The 18420-nt window shown below is 50.2% G+C and overlaps 1 protein-coding gene across 2 annotated transcripts; it reads right to left on the reverse strand.

Moving 5' to 3' along the window:
• Positions 1 to 1911: 1911 nt before the first annotated feature.
• Positions 1912 to 17754, reverse strand: LOC119110550 (transmembrane protein 198). Of its 2 annotated transcripts, none has more exons than XM_037234423.1 (6): positions 17700 to 17754; positions 10168 to 10371; positions 9643 to 9753; positions 5565 to 6017; positions 4753 to 4889; positions 1912 to 3681 (listed from the first exon to the last, which is right to left on the reverse strand). In XM_037234423.1, exons 2-6 carry the CDS (start codon positions 10361 to 10363, stop codon positions 3454 to 3456), a joined length of 1125 nt encoding a protein of 374 aa, XP_037090318.1. In that variant the 5' UTR covers positions 10364 to 10371; positions 17700 to 17754; the 3' UTR covers positions 1912 to 3453. The 2 variants fall into 2 exon arrangements, with proteins under 2 accessions (XP_037090318.1, XP_037090319.1); XM_037234424.1 differs by lacking the exon at positions 17700 to 17754 and adding an exon at positions 12061 to 12074.
• Positions 17755 to 18420: the final 666 nt, after the last annotated feature.

An 18420-nucleotide genomic window follows, 5' to 3' on the forward strand; every position in this document is an offset into this window, starting at 1 on the left:
CAAAATAAGGGTCATTTTTGGTGTTTTCATGCCACGATTGACCTTGAAACTATTTTTCAGGGAAATCGAAACTCGTCGCTGAAAAATCGCTAATTAAATCGCTAGCTACACGAATATGTTTTTCGAAGCATGTTCTCTGCGGTAATGTGTATTGTTTAGTTATTAGTACTCATGGCTATGCTATGACATGTTTAGTTACTGATATGGCTATGTTATGCTATGTTATTATTGATATGTTATATAGTTATTAGTTATATAGTTATTATATAGTTATTGATATGGCTATGGGATATTGCTTCAATCTCAGAGTGGGATTATGCTACAATCATTTGCATTTATTTGACCTGATATGGCATATCACGGGTCACATGTGTCATTGTTTACATCTGATAGAGTTTTCCAAGAGCTGTTCAACGCCGTCTTTCGCATTGCCGCACATTTCGCTCTTGAGTCAACAGAAGGATCTGTTAAGTGTTACTTTGAACCCCTCGACCTGGTTTGGCCCCTACAACACCGTGTTAACCATTGTTCAAAGACACTTATCTGGCACAGTTTTAGAAAGAGCTTTCCGATGTCGTCTTCCGTGTGACTCTAGGCTGCTCACTTCCAAGATCTTGGGGAGCGTCACCCCTGAGCCCCCATCGTGGGGCGAGAGAAAAACAGTCGTAGCGCGAGGTCAGAGCGTGGGCGCGTCCTTTCCAATATGTTGATGGGTCCTTACCCTGTGAAACCCGCCCGTCCCGTAGAAAACACGTTGATGCGAATGTCATTCGAACACTGTTTATATCGTCGCTGTCTCACAGTCGATGCTGGCATATCGTGCCACGTGGGCAGCCCCCGGCCATCCGGGAGCCACCGGGTGCCACGCGGGCAGCCCCCGGCCATTCGAGAGTCACCGGGTGCCACGCGGGCAGCCCCCGGCCGTTCGAGAGCCACCGGGCGCCGCGTGGCAAGACAAAATATAACACCAACTCTCACGTATCGTGCGAAATGACACCCACAGCCCAATGGCAGACATTAGCGGTCGCGCGGTGTCATGCAGCACAACTACAACAGTAACACATTTGCCCCGCCCCACAGGGGATGGGGCCGCGCTCATCACAGTGAACGTCGGCGCCCTTGCTTGAGTTCTCGAGACGCAATGGCGCAGTCCGACCGAGTGCATATAGACCTTTTTCATCGAAATTAGCGATACAAGCAAGACGCTGCCACAGATTTTTGTAAAGCACACTAAACCCGGCAAGAATGTTCACGAAGAGAAGTCACGACACATTTCTACGCACGCGCACTCGTTGGAAGCCAAGCATGCTGTGAGCGGTAACGGGTCATACAATCAAAAGCTTAACATCCCAGGCGCTTGAATACGACAGGCCATCAAAAATCTATTAGTGCTCGAACCTAATGCGTCGTCAGTTTCGGCCTCCACGGTTCGCACGCTGGTGGAGTCCGCGGCAGGCCTTCTCGGTGGCATCTACATGGCTCTACTACGCGGTGCTGCGCTTACATTCGTGTTTCTGCACTTATAAGCAAGGATAGCAAGGCAATCATTTCTAACCGGGAGATGAAGAGTACCCGGGCTTCAGCTTCAAGTTAGCGCATACACATGTTCAGTTCAGCCGTGCCACGTAAACAAAGTGGTAATATTTTGTAGATGACAGATATATATATATATATATATATATATATATATATATATATATATATATATATATATATATATATATATATATATATATATATGTGTGTGTGTGTGTGTGTGTGTGTGTGTGTGTGTGTGTGTGTGTGTGTGTGTGTGTGTGTGTGTGTGTGTGTGTGTGTGTGTGTGTGTGTGTGTGTGTGTGTGTGTGTGTGTGTGTGTGTGTGTGTGTGTGTGTGTGTGTGTGTGTGTGTGTGTGTGTGTGTGTGTGTGTGTTTAAAAACTAGAACATGTGATAAAATATGTATATATAAGACTATATATATACATATATTTATAAAGACTAAATATACGTAAAGCATGTATCGCAAGGTCTTTGATACCGGACTAGAAAAGACAGGGCAGACGGCTATGACAGCTCTCTTCGACATTGACTGATATCGTATGAACCCTGTATCTTTGTCAGGAGACTGGACATCGCGGCCCGAAATCATTCTGGTGGTAAGTCCCACTGATCGTCTGACAGCAGCGGGCCGTCTCTTGCCCTTCGTCATCATCAGGGCTTTGACCTCTGACAGCAGTGGACTACCTCTTGCCCTTCGTCATCAGGGCCTTGACCCCTGACAGCAGTGAACTACCTCTTGCCCTCGTCGTCATCAGGGCTTTGACCCCCGACAGCAGCAGGCCACCTCTTGCCCCTCGTCGTCATCAGGGCTTTGACCCCTGACAGCAGCGGACTACCTCTTGCCCTTCGTCATCAGGGCTTTGACCCCTGACAGCAATGAACTACCTCTTGCCCTCGTTGTCATCAGGGCTTTGCCCCCTGACAGCAGCCGACCACCTCCTGCCCCTCGCCGCCATCAGAGCTTTGACCCCTGACAGCAGCCGACCACCTCCCGCCCCTCGTCGCCATCAGAGCTTTGCCCCTGACGGCCGCATCCAAGTTCTGACCACATCAGTACCCGTCTTAACATTCTGGGGTTCCCGAATCGCTGACTTTTACGACCCACACTATCTTGTAGTCTTAAAACACAAACTATATCAGGACCGTATCAGGGCCATTTTACACGCAGACACATGGGCATATCCCATTAGATCTCCCCCATTACATGGGCATCCCTCTTCACAACCTCGATGACATCTACCCTTCATTGGCCCTAACTGTGTTGAACGTGGGCTTGACCATCACGCGACCTCAACAATTTCCCAAAGCAATAGGGCCTACTGACCCAACGAGTCCCCCTGATCACCTGAGGATCTTTCCAGCTGTCTCGTCGCTAGTCGCTAGATATTTTACTACGGTGGCCGGTGGCGAAGAGCAGCCTGGCCGCATCTAAGACTGATCATTTCAGGTAATGTCATAGGATCCTATTAGAACAGTGTATCTGTTTTTTCTTAACAAAGAACCCATCAGGCTATGCACATCGCACAATCCGTTAACACTGCTAAGGGTGCCTCTCGAAACACGATGAGGCCTCTTAAGGTCGTCGCTGAAGTGACGGAAAACGTCCCCGAACATGACTCGAGGTCACTTATTGACCCTCAAAAACCCGTTTGGACGTCCAAAAGTCCCCCTAGACGGTAGATGCATCTTTCCCTGGTACTTTAAAGAGGGTTTTGTTATTTAAAACGATCATTTTTAGACAAAAAAGGATAGGTTTAGAGACGACGCTAAAATGTACGCTCGTTTCATCATTGTCAACCTCCCCCAGATAACGTTGTCCCATTGAACTCCTCTTAAACACAGTAGCGGCTTCAGCAGCTACACCTCTGCTTACTGGGAACACAGCGCCACTATTGAAGAGGCCTATAAGCGCTCACAGCTCGCGGTCCCCGTATGCATTCTCGCGTCGTTCGCAGTCGGACTCAGCGGCCCCCTGGGTCGGTTTCCTGTCGGCCGGTTTCAGAACGTCAGCTTCGTAATCCGACTCAGAGAGGGCAGTAAGGGCGGGCTGCTCGTTGACGGACGTGACGCGAGTGCAGTCTGACTGCAAAGTCGACTCGTCCCCCGGCGCCGCCATCTTGTTCAGTGAAAGCACATATTTCTGGAACGCACGTCACCATGTCTTACGGACCAGTGCGCCACACTTACACCGAACGCGTACTGAGACACAATGTCCAACGGTCGAAAACTTAGTGATGTCGGAAGATTGACAGTTTCCGCTAGGACCTGGACATCGATAATCCACTAACTCAGACATTTGCGGATACGTTGGGGCTGTTGCACTTGATGGGTTAATGTCAGTGATGCACCCAGGATTTCGGCCAGGGGATGGAACGGTCAAACGAGGGAGTTGGTCTCAGCGCTAAGCACTAAGTGTATCTTTTCACATCATTCATGGGCCTTCTTTGTTATTGATTTATCTATCCATCAAATCTGGTCATCCTTCGAAGAATAAGGCTATTAGTATTGGCCTAATTAGGCAAAATATTCTGTCTCGCTGCGCATCACCCGTACTGGTGGCCGTGTAGGCATGACCGATCATGTCACTGAACGGCTGGTACAGTGGCAGTTCACGCCCGACAGCTGGTATCATCGTGTATCACTGGTATCGGGCACATGGAGGCGTGCATACCTGTCTGATGACGACCTTATGTGCGGTGTGAACCTGATACAGGAAGCGATGCATACCTGGCCAAGGATGCCGGCGTGTAACATCTGGGTCTGGTACAAGTAGCAGTATCCAAATATCTGACTAACGTCGCCGCGTATCGGCCGGACTTTGTGCAGGCAGTGGTACGTGCCTGACTAACGTCGCCACGTACCGGCTGGACCTCGTGCAGGCAGCGTTACGTACATGACTAACGTGGTCGTGCATCGGCAGGACCTAGTACAGGCAGCGGTACGTACCTGACTAACATCGTCGTGTACCGGCCGGACCTGGTACAGGCAGCAGTACACACCTGACTGACGTGGCCGTGTACCGGCCGGACCTGGCACAGGCAGCAGTACACACCTGACTGACGTGGCCGTGTACCGGCCGGACCTGGCACAGGCAGCGGTACACACCTGACTGACGTGGCCGTGTACCGGCCGGACCTGGCACAGGCAGCGGTACACACCTGACTGACGTGGCCGTGTACCGGCCGGACCTGGTACAGGCAGCGGTACACACCTGACTGATGATGTCTCCGTGCGCGGCGCGGACCTGGTACAGGTATCGGTACTTGCGCTGGCGCAGCTCCTCCCTCGCATGCCTGGAGCGCAGCCGCTGCAGGCTGACCGCGCGCAGGGGCTGGTGGTGCCGCGCCACTGGAACGGAGCTCAGAGTGAGCACGCATAGCGTGCTGAAAGGGAAGAGTTCAGGAACGGAGCACACGGTCAGTGTGTTGGGGGGGGGGGGGGGGGGCAGTCCGACGGCTCAGACTGTGCTGAGAGCCTGCGGTCAGGAGGGGGGGGGGGAGGGGCAAAACACTGGAACAGGACCGCAAATCGGTCCGCAGTTACACACAAAGACTATGTGTTGCCATCTAAAGCGACAAAGTTAACGATAAGCGATCAGTCCCGCAAAAAGCTTGTCGCCCAGAGGTTGTTTGCGAACGGAATGAGTATCATGGCTTTAAGATTTCGGTGCGTCCTCGCGCGTAGAGGCTGCGTGGAAACCCGGCTGTTGGAACCCAGCGTGGAAATCCGGCTTCATGGAATGCTTAAGGTGAGGTGTTTGCGAGCATCTAATTATTATCTTAAGGACTATTCCAGCCATTCAGGGTTAGCAAACTGAGGAGGCTAAATATTCTGCTGGGTAACCAGCTTAAATTAAATGTTCCGAAAGGAAAACAGCTAGTTACCTGACCACTGACCTTCCATCCTATTTGATGTCACGTAAAACCCAGCGGACATATGAAGAACTCATTAGAACTGATTGGTCTCAGGTCCGGTGGTGCTGAGGTCCGTGTGCATGGGTGGGTCCGCGGGCGTTCCACTTACCCGCTTTGTGATGTGTGCCGCGACCAGTGATGCGGCCCTGCACAGCCAGGCCGACCAGCGTCATCAGGGGCCACAGGCTGAGCACCAGCCAGGAGAACCAGCAAGGCCGCTGGCTCTCCGCCAGCCGCACCCTGTCCAGCACCCACTGCGCCATCATCCACTGCTCGACGAAGAAGTCCATGGAGACGGCGATGACGGCAGCGCCGTGAACGCTCGTGCCGAACACTGTCAGGCTCTTCTGGAGGCGGAGGTTAGCCAGCGCGAACAGCAGGCCCCAGCCGAGCAGCACGGCCACAGAGATCCAGACGGTGCGCAGCCGGTGGAAGAAGCTGACCACCACGATGATGACGACACCGCAGTACAGACCCGTGTGGAAGCCGGTCATGAAGAGGCCCACGTACTGCACCAGCAGCGTGATGACGCCCAACAGGAGGCCGGCACCCAGTGAAACTCCTGCCGGAAAGGGCGGCCCGGTTACACTGGCCGGATGGCTGGCCAGGAACCCAGTGGGTGCAGTCCGGATGGCTAGGAACCCGGTGGGTGCAATCCGGATGGCTAGGAACTCGGTGGGCGCCGTCCGGATGACTAGGATCCCGGTAGGCGCAGTCCGGATGGCTAGCAACCTGGTGGGTGCCGTCCAGATGGTTAGGAACCCGTAGGGTGCAGTCCGGATGGCTAGGAATCTGGTGGGTGCAGTCCGGATGCAAAACGCTGGCGAGCGATCTGCCGCATTTCGGCGGAGAAAGTCAGATGCTCTGGGGACATCAGGGAAAGTGAAGAGGTACGGAACGATCTGGGGACCCAAAGACGCCCAGGGCCACACCGTCGTGAGTTAAGTATCAAGAAGTGACGACCGTTGGGTGCAATTTACGACGACAGGGACTGCTACTGTTCTGTCCGTTACCGCATGTCAATCATAGGTTCCAGACTTGAGATGTTGAAAGTTAAGGTTTGTTACACGCTTGGTTTTGTAGGTCATGGTCCGGTGCCTGGTAGGAAACACCCGATCGGCTGGGCACGGTATACGCGCAGGTTTTGCCAGAAGCCATACGTCATTGGTCATGGCAGACGAATAGCTTTGGAGAAAACACTCGGAGAAATGACCGATTCTTCTTTTAGTAATGGCATGTCACACGAAGCCGTTTGGTGAGACACACGTGATGGGGCTGGTGGTGGGTAGACCTCTTTCCGCACCCACACCCGGCCCCGACATCGACGATGACGTCCCAGAGAATTTGGGATACTACCAGCGGTTGCCGTATTGATAAGTTACTTCTTATTTTTTAAAGACATTATTGACAGAAACCATAGGCTTAGCGAAATAACATGAAATTAGTCAGGAGAGATCCAAGGCATTAAGATAAAAAAACACCAGCCTTATTATCTCTTGCTCTCTCGGATATCCAAAATCACTAAATTCAATGTATTTCGTCTGGAAGCTTGGGAAGGGACAGCTGCCACATTACATTCCCCGTTGTTGCGCATATGTATGGAGCTCATTGACGAAGCTTGTACTAATTATTGGCACCATGCTCGTGGATCCGTTGGAGACGGGAACCCCAAAGTCTTATGACCGAAACTAGTTCTGTTCGGCGTTGGAAGGCATCCGTGCGGTGTCGGGGCTTTGCCCGGCTCTGCCACGAGAGGGGATGCAGATTAGACCAACGGGCCTTGATTACCAAGGAGGGATCCCAGTCGGGTTTTCCAGCCTCAGGATGTCTCACTTTGAGGTTTAGGTCCTTTTTATGGCTCGGGAGGCTCATTTAAATGTCTTGATGGCGCAATTTGTTACACAAATAGCTATTTTGTTCAGTTAAAACGCTCTACGAGTACCATGCATTGCAAAATAGTGCTAGGGATTCGTCCCATGAAACCACGGCAGGCATCTGCGGTCCCAGCAGCGGCCGTGAGGTGTCCACGCAGCCTCCAATGTAGCATGACCTCCGCAGCTGCCATCGGTTGCGCCGCGAGGGCGCCTTTACTGTTTAAAACCGATGCTTAGGTAACAAAGCGGATCACCCGGGACATCAGAACGAACATCGCAAGCACGAAATGGCTCTAAATAAAAATACACAGGGTATTTTGTGACATTCCTGCAAGGGGATTGAACGCAAGTGCTCCCGAAAGGGGATAACATGTTGCAACAACTACACGTTTAGGTTTTGTGGTAACCTCCAAGCCTCGCTGAGCCTCTTCAAACAATTTAGGAAGATGGCAATGCAGATGGCAGTTGTGACGTCAGTGGGTCGCATGGAATAAATTCTGCCCTGGAAACTCCAGAAACGAGAAACGGACACAGTTTTAGCTTTTATGTTCAATTTTAACTTTGAAATAAACTTATCATTCTCTACCCTTTTAGTCGGAAACGTCCCACATTATTGTTCTCAATTTCGTGAAGTTCACTGTACGCCAGTGTACGACAATGTACGGCCAAATTACACTAATGTACTAAAGAAGTAATTTGGCATCTGGAATGAAAAAGCCGCGATTGCTTTCCCCAACTGATATTCTCTTCACGACCATGCATAGCCAGCCTAAAAATTCTCCATTCGAATGCGTTAAAAAGTTCGGGTGTGAAAAGCTTAGAACTGCCGTCTTCAGAATGAGGGCCGCACAAGATGGTGGATCTGCGGGAAAAAGATCTCATGAGAGGAGATAGAGAAACAGCATGTCGGTGAATCACAAAGTAATGAGTTTTCCTATCGCTGGATATAAGATTCTAACCACTGGCCGCGTCTCAGATGAGAGAAAAGCTGTTTCTTCGACGACTAGAAGAGAGATAGAGCTGTCCAGGTACATAGCTATCTGGCAGATCTACCACTATCACTCCAGCTAGCGCAGCCCGAAAAAGGACTGTTTGCTATGGACTCCAGCGAATGGAGGCTCTCGACTCAGTACATGACACGTACGTATTTCTTACCACTGCAATGGCAAGAAATAGGAGGCATGCCGGGCTCTGCCTGGATCAAGTAAATTCAAACTTAGCCGATCACAATCATTGATTGGATTCTTACAGGCTCTGAACCTCCTCGGGGTGCCAGAGTCTGTGCATGCAATTTCAACCCTGGGGCAGGATCAGTGGCGCGCCGCCAGCTGTCACGCGCGCACGGCCTCGGATTTCGCGGTTGAGTGAGAGCGTGGTGGGCTTACAACGCGGATGTGCTCAGTCCGCGCCACGGGGCGGACCAATGACAGCCGAGAGGAGGCGTGCTGGCAACTGAGCAGGCGAGGTCAGCCTGGCCCGTACGCGGCCATGCTGAGATTTTGACCGACTGACGGAGAAATGTCTGCTAGAAACGGGCCACACTAGGTCAACCTGATTGTGAGACATGGTATCTTGCACAGCGCGCAAAATCCTCTGCAGCACTGGCTGGCAAAAGGTCGCAAGGAAAATAATCCGATCGACTGGATCCGATTACTTAGAGTGGTGAGATATGGAAGCACACAGTCAGCTAAGTAAGCGTGATAATCACAAAGCCACCCACAAAAGCATTTAAAGTAACCGCCCCGATAGCCCAGTTGGTTAACCGCGCTAAAAGCCAGCTGGCGTAATAGGGCAGGACGGACAGAGCCGAGCACTGCGGCACGTCAAACTTTCACTGCAGAATTTTTCTGTTACCCTCGGATTTCACGAACGAATGGTGCGGGTCAAAGCACACACAATACACAGCACTTAGGATGAACTCTGCTAAAACAAATCCATCCACTCAAAATGTTTGGACTAAATCTGAAAAAATTCCGAGGCAGCAGGAAAGAGGCGAAACTGCGTGGAGATAACGAGATAAAATGGTTTGCAAGAGTGGCGGTGAACATGGTGTTTGTGTGTGGTTATAGTGTGTGTGGTGGTATATTTGATAACGAACGGCGAGGCCCTGACAGATGCACCGATCTTGAGATCCCTGGGAGTCCTCAGCTGCGCCACTGCTTCCTCGCATCATATGAGTAAACATGCCTTCTACTGTAATATGTGCGTGCAGCTTGATTTCTTCTCTATCCCTTTGAAGTGCGAGCCTCAGGAAATGACACCCATTTAACAGCCAGTATAAAACGCCTGCCGATGTAAACACGCATTAGTTACCTGCGTTCCCGAGAGGTGGCAGCACAGCTTGCTCCTCACAGATCAGGTACACCACCGCCGAGCCGAAGGTGAACCCAGTGAGGAACATGACAGCCTTGAAGCATCTGTACCCTAAAAAACGGTGCAAGGGTCAGCATGTGAGCCTGACAAGTGGTGTGGAAGAACCGCTCGAGCACCAGCACCCGTAACTGAGCCGGACGGTGTACGGGGCCCCTCCCAACCCCCTTGCAAAGCCCCAACAGCTCACTGGTCACCTTGCGTCGGCTTCCGCGACACGCCGGTTACTGCGATCTGGTGCAGTCGGCGAGACCTCACTGGGTCTGGTCACGTGACTCTCAGGTGACCCGGCGGCGCAAGGTTGCGGCCAGTGGGCCGAGATAGTGAAGCCGCTGCGCCACTCACAAATCGAATGTTGACATGTGACGACGGGGCTGTGTCATGACCTCATTTTAATCAGAAAAGGCTGTCATTATCTTACCAAGGATTCAATCTATATTTGTCTATATCTCGGTTACCTTAACTTACCGAACAGGGTATAAAGTATGCCGAAGACAAGACCTAGTCCGCATACGAGGGACGTCGGCAGCTCGTATTCGAAGCTTAGATCACTGCATCGGTCGATGGTCCTGCCATCTGATGGCAGCTCTGTGCAGTTAAGGCTGCCCATGTCGCCGGCTGGCGCTGGCGTCAATCCGACGTTGAACCGCGCGGGCGTACACATTGCTGACCCTGGGAAACAGAGACCTGTAATAATGCGCCGATGCACGTCTTCGATTGGACCATTATGGAGATGGCATCCTGCCGATCAAGCATGGACCGCTAGAAGAGGTGTCTATCACTATAATCATGAAACACAAAAATGAGAGGACAAAACATAGGCAAAAGGCAGGACTGCCTTTAGTCTATTCTCGTTTTGTTTTAAGACTAGGACTTTTAATTTCAGGACTTCCAAAAATTGGTTGGGCACAGGAGGCAGTCATTGAAGTGTAACTGGCACAAGGGCCACAGCCATTGCCCGAGGTTCACAGCAGTTACATTTTCACAACTTAGCGTGAGAACCAATGATGAGAAAATCACGAGCGAATGAACCGTGACCGCAGGGTGCACGGCCGCGTCTAAAAGCCGTCACAAAAGGTAAAGGGAAAACCTCTTCCTGACGACGCTTTTTACACACATACGTTGCCATGGCCTCCCCGCTCCATTCCCGCTCTATTTTTCTGGTCCCTATGCCTGTGCATGAACGTTTTGACTTGACTGAAGTAATGCAGCATAAAGTGAACCAATCCCGGCATTATCTTGCTTCTCGCTCGAGAGCCTTGGACCGCGATTTGCCACTAAAGCCACTGGCCATGCGTGCAAAACTGTTCAGACTCAAACAAAATAATTATACGTGTTACTGTATTTGCACTTTTCCCTCACCAGGCGTGACTGCGACTAATTCAAAACGATGTTCGTTGCAAGCTCGGTGCAAATGCCTGTCCTGGAGCTGAAGAATGACCTTGTGGACCCACGACTAGGGTTGAAAGGAGGCTGTCTAACAGAGAGCGGCAGCGACGCAGACTGGCGCGAGCGACCTGTCTCGGCCAGCCCACTGGAGTCATCGCTGGTTGGGAAATGGCCTCTTCCAGCTAAAGAGGTGTGGCGAGACGCAGGTACTGCGTCACCTCGAGCCAAAACGCAGTGTTTGCATGGTGTTAACGACTTTCACTCCCGTGAATCGGACTTTCAAGTCATGCTTCAGATGTGCTGTAGCCCGCTCTTATCAAGCACATGCTGGGGTTTTCCAAGGTTGCATCGTAATGATAACATGGAAGGGCGTGCGGATCTCAGACGTGCAGCCAAATCGTGTTCAGAAAAGATATCTGGAGAGCAAGTTCAAGGTCTCCGGCAGAACGCGGCTGTAAGCACCGCGGCGCAATCTGCGTGGACAAGTTTCATTAAAAGGTCTGTAAGCAAAAGTTAGATGGATAACGTATCTCGCCGTGCCGTCAAATGTGATGCAGTCTCTAACGACAACTTTTCGCGGAATTGAAAAGTACGCTGACAACCAAGGACATCGCTGACTGCGGCAACTCTTGCAACCCGCCGAGGCCACTGCAGAGGCCTCGTATCTAATGAGTTGAAGGAAGATAGTCTTATGCCTATGGAGAGAAGATAGTCCCGAGAAAAGGTTGGTTTTGCAGAAACCCCATACCGGTCTGCCGTTTGCGGTTTTATGTTTGTTAAATTCAAACGTGTAACACGCGCCCGGGTAGGGGTCAATTTGCCGCCCCCCCCCCCCCAAGGCTTTTTACAGAATGCGTTGTGAGCGGTGCAGCGTAGCCATACCAAGCTTACTAGCTGCGGGCACCCATACCAAGCTTACTAGCTGCGGGCACTTGAAAAGCAGATATTTTGATATACAAAAACCAGACGTACCTTGCAAGGCCGCTGACCTATGGCAGGTCAAAGTCAGGCCGTGACTGTCAGCGAAGGCAATTTCTAGCGAATCGTTCGATCTGATGCGACAGCAGGGTCCTAGAAGAAGTCATGCATCTCTGAGAGCGTTCCTTACGCAATTTAACGAGCGAATTTCGGATTACAAAACCCCATTGACCAGGGTAAGGTATGAAGACCTGACCGAGGTCTAAACCGACCAGCGTTTTTACTCAAGAGTTCGCTGTGTGGGACAGTTTACAGAGTTAATTTCGAATTAATTAATGATAAGGGCCGCGACAGGTATTTTTTATGGACTTCTTAAAGGTCAGAGTAGGCCACTGACCTAAAAAGACTAAGCCAGCATTTTATTTTCAGGAACCAAATGTCACTCTTATACTGACTCTGAAGTGTTTGGTGGGGGTGGAACCTCGACGTCACAGTGGGTGTCTTAAAGCTTCATTCCTGACTTCAAGACGTGGGGTAATCGGGTCAAGCAGCATCGCTTTGCCCATGCCGCCACGTCAGTTTAACGTACTCACGTCAAGCTCTTGGCGCAGAGGTGACGAAAATGATGTTGATATATGATACATGCTATGAGATGTTTGTCATTTCCGTTGGCGAATACATACTATTGTGCGACTCATTGCATGAAGTATAACATTAAGCGAGACTTGGCAAATGCAAACAATGAGTACACCTCATTCAGGGTAGGCTGATATCATTGTTTATTTTAGCGGAGCGTCCAACCCTTTTCGTACTGTTCACTCACTGCTAAATCAGACGATAACTTTTTTATCAGTAAGAACAGTTTTCTCAAAATCCTTCTGAACAGCTCAAAATTTTAATTTGAAGCAGCCACTACTGCTGAAGAAATCCCATTGGATTCCCTGCTAACCATTATCAAAGTAATACATTTTATTTGCCTTGATTTTCCAACGCGTGTGTCTTGTAATGTTTCCAACGCAATTATTCGTCAAAATGTTTTTGTAATTAATGCTACGAAAGCTCGAAATTCTCTTTAGACAAAAAGATATGCGAAGATGAAGCTATTATCCGACGAATTCAATAGAATGTTGTACTATGACTTTGATTTCTTCCCTCTGGCGTTTACCACAGTGACTCTTTTCGTGGTGCGCTTTAGCTTTGAGAATAGGAGTATCACAGGGCTCAAAGCAAGAAACTGGTACCAGTACTTCAACCAGTACGCATCTTGGTAACAGGCCTTCGCCGCCCGCTTGGCCAATCACAAACGTCCTTTTATTCGCACCAACAGAGGTGCCCGTGTCGTGATGGGGTCGCAACTGCCGGGAAGAAACATAATGCTATTACAAGGCGTTGACAGCATAATTGGGACTCGAAAACAATCAAAATTGACATCATTATCAAGTATTGACGGTGTTGAGATGGCACTACCCAGTGCTTTTATTAGACCCGACCAGTCCTGAGGTTTCATCAGGGTACATTTTTAAAATATCCCAAAGTTGGGACACCACCTTTAATCGCCCAATGACTTAATTTCAGTGCAGCAGAAAGAAATGACTTTTTTTGTAGGTCTTACGTTATTTACGAATAACTGACGGACACCATAAGCGGCCAATAGCTTGAGTGTTATGCTAATGCTCCTTCAACCAGACAATCTACGGATATGAGGCAGCGCGAGCCTTGTCTGGTGCATTCTAAAAGTTTCCGTGTCTCTATGAATTAGACAAGCACGCTGAAATTGTATCCATAACCGCTGCATACAATTTTATAATGTTATATGCCATCAAGAGTATAATAAAACAAAAAATAACCGTTCAGCTATGCTTTAATTAGCATTACATGAATGGATATCATGGATCCAGTCATCCTTTCTGTCAAAAGAAATATACGCGTATCGTGCTGTACGTGGTCCATATTTCCGAGCGTCTAACTCCGATAGCCAATAATTTTACCTTCGTAAATCATTTGGGGGCTCAGCCAAAAGGGTTTACCTCACCCGCAAAACCTGATTTCCCCCGAATTTCGGCCAGTGGAATTTGCTTTCTTGATAAAATTGAACTTAAAATGTTTTGTATATTCAAGATCGTTTTCCTGCAGAGGAATCATTTTCCATTTCAACTAAATCAAAGCTGTCTTTTGTGAAAAGGTTACAATGGGATAAAATTCAGAGACAAATATTTTAGTCAAGCTCAGTAATGGATTACTGATAACTACTGCACCGCTGGTTGTGTTATATAACCACCGGAGCCACGATCATGCGCCAAATTCATTTACCACTGTCTGGTGAAAACATGCGGTAACTTTCACCAGGGCCGCTCTGTTCTTTTAAAAACTGCCACATGTTGCGGTTACTTGTTCTTTATCCCAGGCCAGGCGCCATCACTAAAAAAGCTTGTCAAAAATTTGGAGACTGGCTTAACGTACGAAGGACTTTGCATGCCAAAAACATTGGGTATTAATAAAATACTATTTCGCACAGAGCATACATGATAGTTCTAGTGATGTGTTTAGATGCTCACTACCTAGTATACCTGTTCTGAATTTATGTGACCCAGTATTCCGTCATTACAACTAGCCACTGGGGGGGGGGGGGGTTCAGAAGAACATCGCGAGGGGGGCTCAATTCAGCATTGGGGGAGAGGTGGGGGCTTAGGCCCCCAAAATATATAAAGTGACGCACCTTCAGGCAGTTATAGAAACCAGTCAAATAAAATATTACTTAAGGTAAAGTAATCAACATCGGCAACAACAAACATTGGCATTTCCTTATCGCAGGATATCAACTGAGCATACCTCAACTGAAGGAGTTCGGCATTCTTACCACCGTCATGTAATGCCAGGTCACAAAATAAGAAGTGGCGAGGTCACTAACTCAAAGCTTCAAAACATTGGGAGTGATTTATTCACCCAATGCAGGTTCAGCAGTGCATAAATTCCAAATATTGCGACAATTCTCGCTCAAAATATGGACAAAGAAAGCCATGTGGTGTGTCCTGTGCAAAATGCTGAGGTTACTGCTCAGTCCGAGTCGCACTGGTACGAGTAGTCCCGCGAACCATCTTCATGAATGTGTTAGTTGTTGATGGATTCGTCATGGTCATTCCCCCCCTGAAAAGACGAAACGCGTTTTATGCCGTAAAGTGCATGCATATGAGCTGAAAATCACTCTATAGCAACAAAATAATTACCACGATTTAAGCTATCGCCATGAGCAAGGCGTTAGGGCATGACATATGGTACACAATTGCAATAAAACAGCCCATAGGCTGTTCGGTCAAGAAAGCGACTGCAGAATACGGGTGGGTGTGAAAGAATGCTTTCATGCTGTCATCATACCGTGCAAAACATTATTTGAGAGCCAATGGACGGTCGTTATATCTGGAAATCGCGCTCACAAACGCAAGATATGAACGACTCGACAGTTGCATTTTTTGGCATTGGTTGCTGCGTGGTCAACGGAATGGCAGGATTTGAATGACAGTACTATGATATCATGGATGCCTGGGTGACTTTGAAATCGTCTACATGTCATCGCGGGCGTGTAGCTCAGAAATTAGAAGGGTTTGGGTCTTAAGGAGGACAGGGCTGTTAACTGCACGAAATGATCATCAAGATGGCTAGTTCAGTTCAAAGCTCCATACAAATATAGAACACTCGCTTTTAAACGCCCACTGCTGTAAACAGCACCGTATCCTTGAACCAGCATCCCTCGCTTGGCCGCACAGAAACCAAGACAAGGCCAGCTGTTTCGAGGGAAACACAAAGTTTTGTAGCGGCAAACGAATGGTCACAGACAATGACGTCAGGGACGGTTCGGTGAGCACGCGCCGTCGGTGTTTGGGAGAGAGCGTGCGGTCCAAGTACACAGCGGGGTTCTGGAAGGCGCCGCGACAGGGCCCGGGACGGCCCCCGACCGTGCTGTAACGGCGCTCGTCTGCGGACCCGGCACACCGGTGCCAAGCAGCGGTGACGGTTACGGCCGCTCACCGACTGCACGTGACGGTTACGGCCGCTCATCAGTTGCACGTGATATCTGTCGCTAGGGGAGGCGGTGCAAAGATGACACGGTTTGCCTTCTGCATATTGCAGCTGACGCAAACGCGCTTCATCACTCTGGTAACTAGGCGGAAGAACGTGAGCAAATGAAGCGCTTGTTATGGAAATATATTGTGGAGAGTTGAAGTAGCACAACCCTGTGGTTACACTGCAAACCGGGATGGATTATTCAGTCCAAGTGACAACACACTCGCTTTCGCTGCCCTGCAACGTGACCGGCCAGTGGTCGACAGCGCATTCAGTACCGAGCGGCTTTGCTGGTCACACTTTCAAGGGGTAACGCGGGCTTTTTTCGAGAATAAGGAGACCCAGATTCTGAAATGTAATGCAGGTTAAAACAAAACGTCTGAAATCATGCACGCAAGATCTTCTAATCCCTTTTTTCCTAGGTGCGACTCAATGCTATGCACCAAGTTGAGAGTCATTGCTAATAGTAGATTGTAGGAGTATACGACGCAATCTGATCACATCCATAAACAAAACCGGTCCGACCCACCAGCGCGTGGTCAAATTCATGACGCTGATGGCCTGTTTACACGTGGCTTCTACCCCCGCGTCAAACGCGCACACCTAGCCCCAGGATGTAAATCCGCATCGGAAGCGCGTCCAACGTCTGCTGCCGGCGCGCGTATGTGACGTCACACCTGGCTGATTGCGTCATACATCTTGATGGCAACCGCAGCGTCACTCGGAAAGGCTTCCTTCTCCCGCCTGATCCAGCCCGGTCATGGTGGGCACTGCTCCTTGGTGCAGTTTCAGGTGAGCTATTCACATGCCTCGAAACCTAATAAGTAAGTGTTTGATCATATCTGTTGACGATTAGAGCTGCTCTACCAATTGCAGCTCTCTTGTATGCCTACATAGTGGTTCGAGCCGATATTCTGGCTTTAAGTATCACCTCAGACGCGAAGAACGGGCGGTCTTGGCTCTCAAACTGAGTATACTCCGGTGCGTATTACACTTGTCTATCCCCTTTACCAGCACATTTTACAGTATTACAATACACCCGAAATTTCAAGCAATCCGCTATCGACGCGTGATCGGGCTATATATGAAGGCTGCTCCTATGTTCAATACTTTTAAGACGTCACGCTTTTCTCATGGCCTCACCGATTTTGATTCGCGTCCGACGCACATCTGATGGGCGAAAAAGAACTGTGTAAACAGATCACTAAACACACCGCTTCGGCACACTCAGCTTTCCGCAGTGAACTTGGATCGGCATCCCTCACCGTCACCATATTAGCAGTCGGTTGGCTCGGCAAAATTTCAAGGTCGGCAGGTCATTATTGCAAGTCATCACGGCCAAGAACGCAGTTTCAGAGATCGTCAAAAGGGGCTCACTTGGCTGTGGGAGCGGCATCTTGGCACAAAGCCTCCGAAGCGACTGCCATGCCACTGCAGTGATGGTAACCGCACGTAATCCGGGTAGGCGTCGGACGTCGGTGTAATGCCTCTGTTGCGCATGGCACGGAGGCGAGCGCATGACAGGGACCAGCCAACGAAACAAGGCATGGCAGAGCACGGTCCCGCCAGTGGCACCGAGTGCGCTGGCAGGCTTCAGACAATGGAAGCACGCCGGCCGGCCACAGCACACTAACCGGTTGCCGGCACGCGGAGGAGCTGCACAGAGCGTCTGCTGATGGGTGGAGCTGGGCGCGGCGTCGGAGGACGCGCGCACGTGGCCGGCAGCGGCCGTGCCCCCAGCCGCCGCCGGCCGCCGTCGCAGCCGGGTCGATACTGGCGCGGTCGGCGGCCGGCCGGCTGGCGGACCCAGCCACGGTGTGAGGGCGCCGGCCGGCCGTGCTGCCGCCAGTCCCTGCCCCCGGCGGCGGCCCGCTCGGCCAGAGGGGTGTGGCGCAACCCGGCTGTGGCCATGAACCCGCCCGGACTGCCGAGTGACGGTGCCCGACCGAAACGGTTTGGGGAATACTCGGCTGAATAGGATGGACGTAAATTACGTGACGGGCGGGGGAGGGTGTCATGAATAGCCACTGCGGCCTGTTATAGGAGGGAGGGAGTAGCTCATCTGCCGGCTCGTCAAGTCATGCCATGTCTGCAACAAAACACTTCCTATTTTGTTCTTGTCCGTAACATCATGAGCCCCATCATTCTGTTAACATCGTTTTCAAACTACAGGCACGCTGTGAAACGAGATAATTATAATCTTTCGAAAAATGGCTGTCTTGATGAGCTCTGCAAACTTCACTCAACATGTCACCACTAACGGCGCTGGCTTCGTTGCACATGTCCGAGATGTTCGGGCTATAGCTGGAAAGAGACCAGGCGGAATCGGTAAAATTGTGTATGCAAGGAAAATGT

Source organism: Pollicipes pollicipes, unplaced genomic scaffold (assembly GCF_011947565.3).
Source record: "Pollicipes pollicipes isolate AB1234 unplaced genomic scaffold, Ppol_2.1 Scaffold_7231;HRSCAF=8579_pilon_pilon_pilon, whole genome shotgun sequence".
In the NCBI taxonomy this organism is placed as follows: Eukaryota; Metazoa; Arthropoda; class Thecostraca; order Pollicipedomorpha; family Pollicipedidae; genus Pollicipes; species Pollicipes pollicipes.

Coding starts and splice junctions, on each gene's coding strand:
- LOC119110550 (XM_037234423.1), bottom strand. CDS start 10,363: ATGTGTACGCCCGCGCGGTTCAACGTCGGATTGACGCCAGCGCCAGCC. Junction 6,018..9,642: donor GCCACCTCTCGGGAACGCAG/GTAACTAATGCG, acceptor CCTTTCCGGCAG/GAGTTTCACTGGGTGCCGGC. Junction 4,890..5,564: donor CGGCACACATCACAAAGCGG/GTAAGTGGAACG, acceptor GCTCCGTTCCAG/TGGCGCGGCACCACCAGCCC.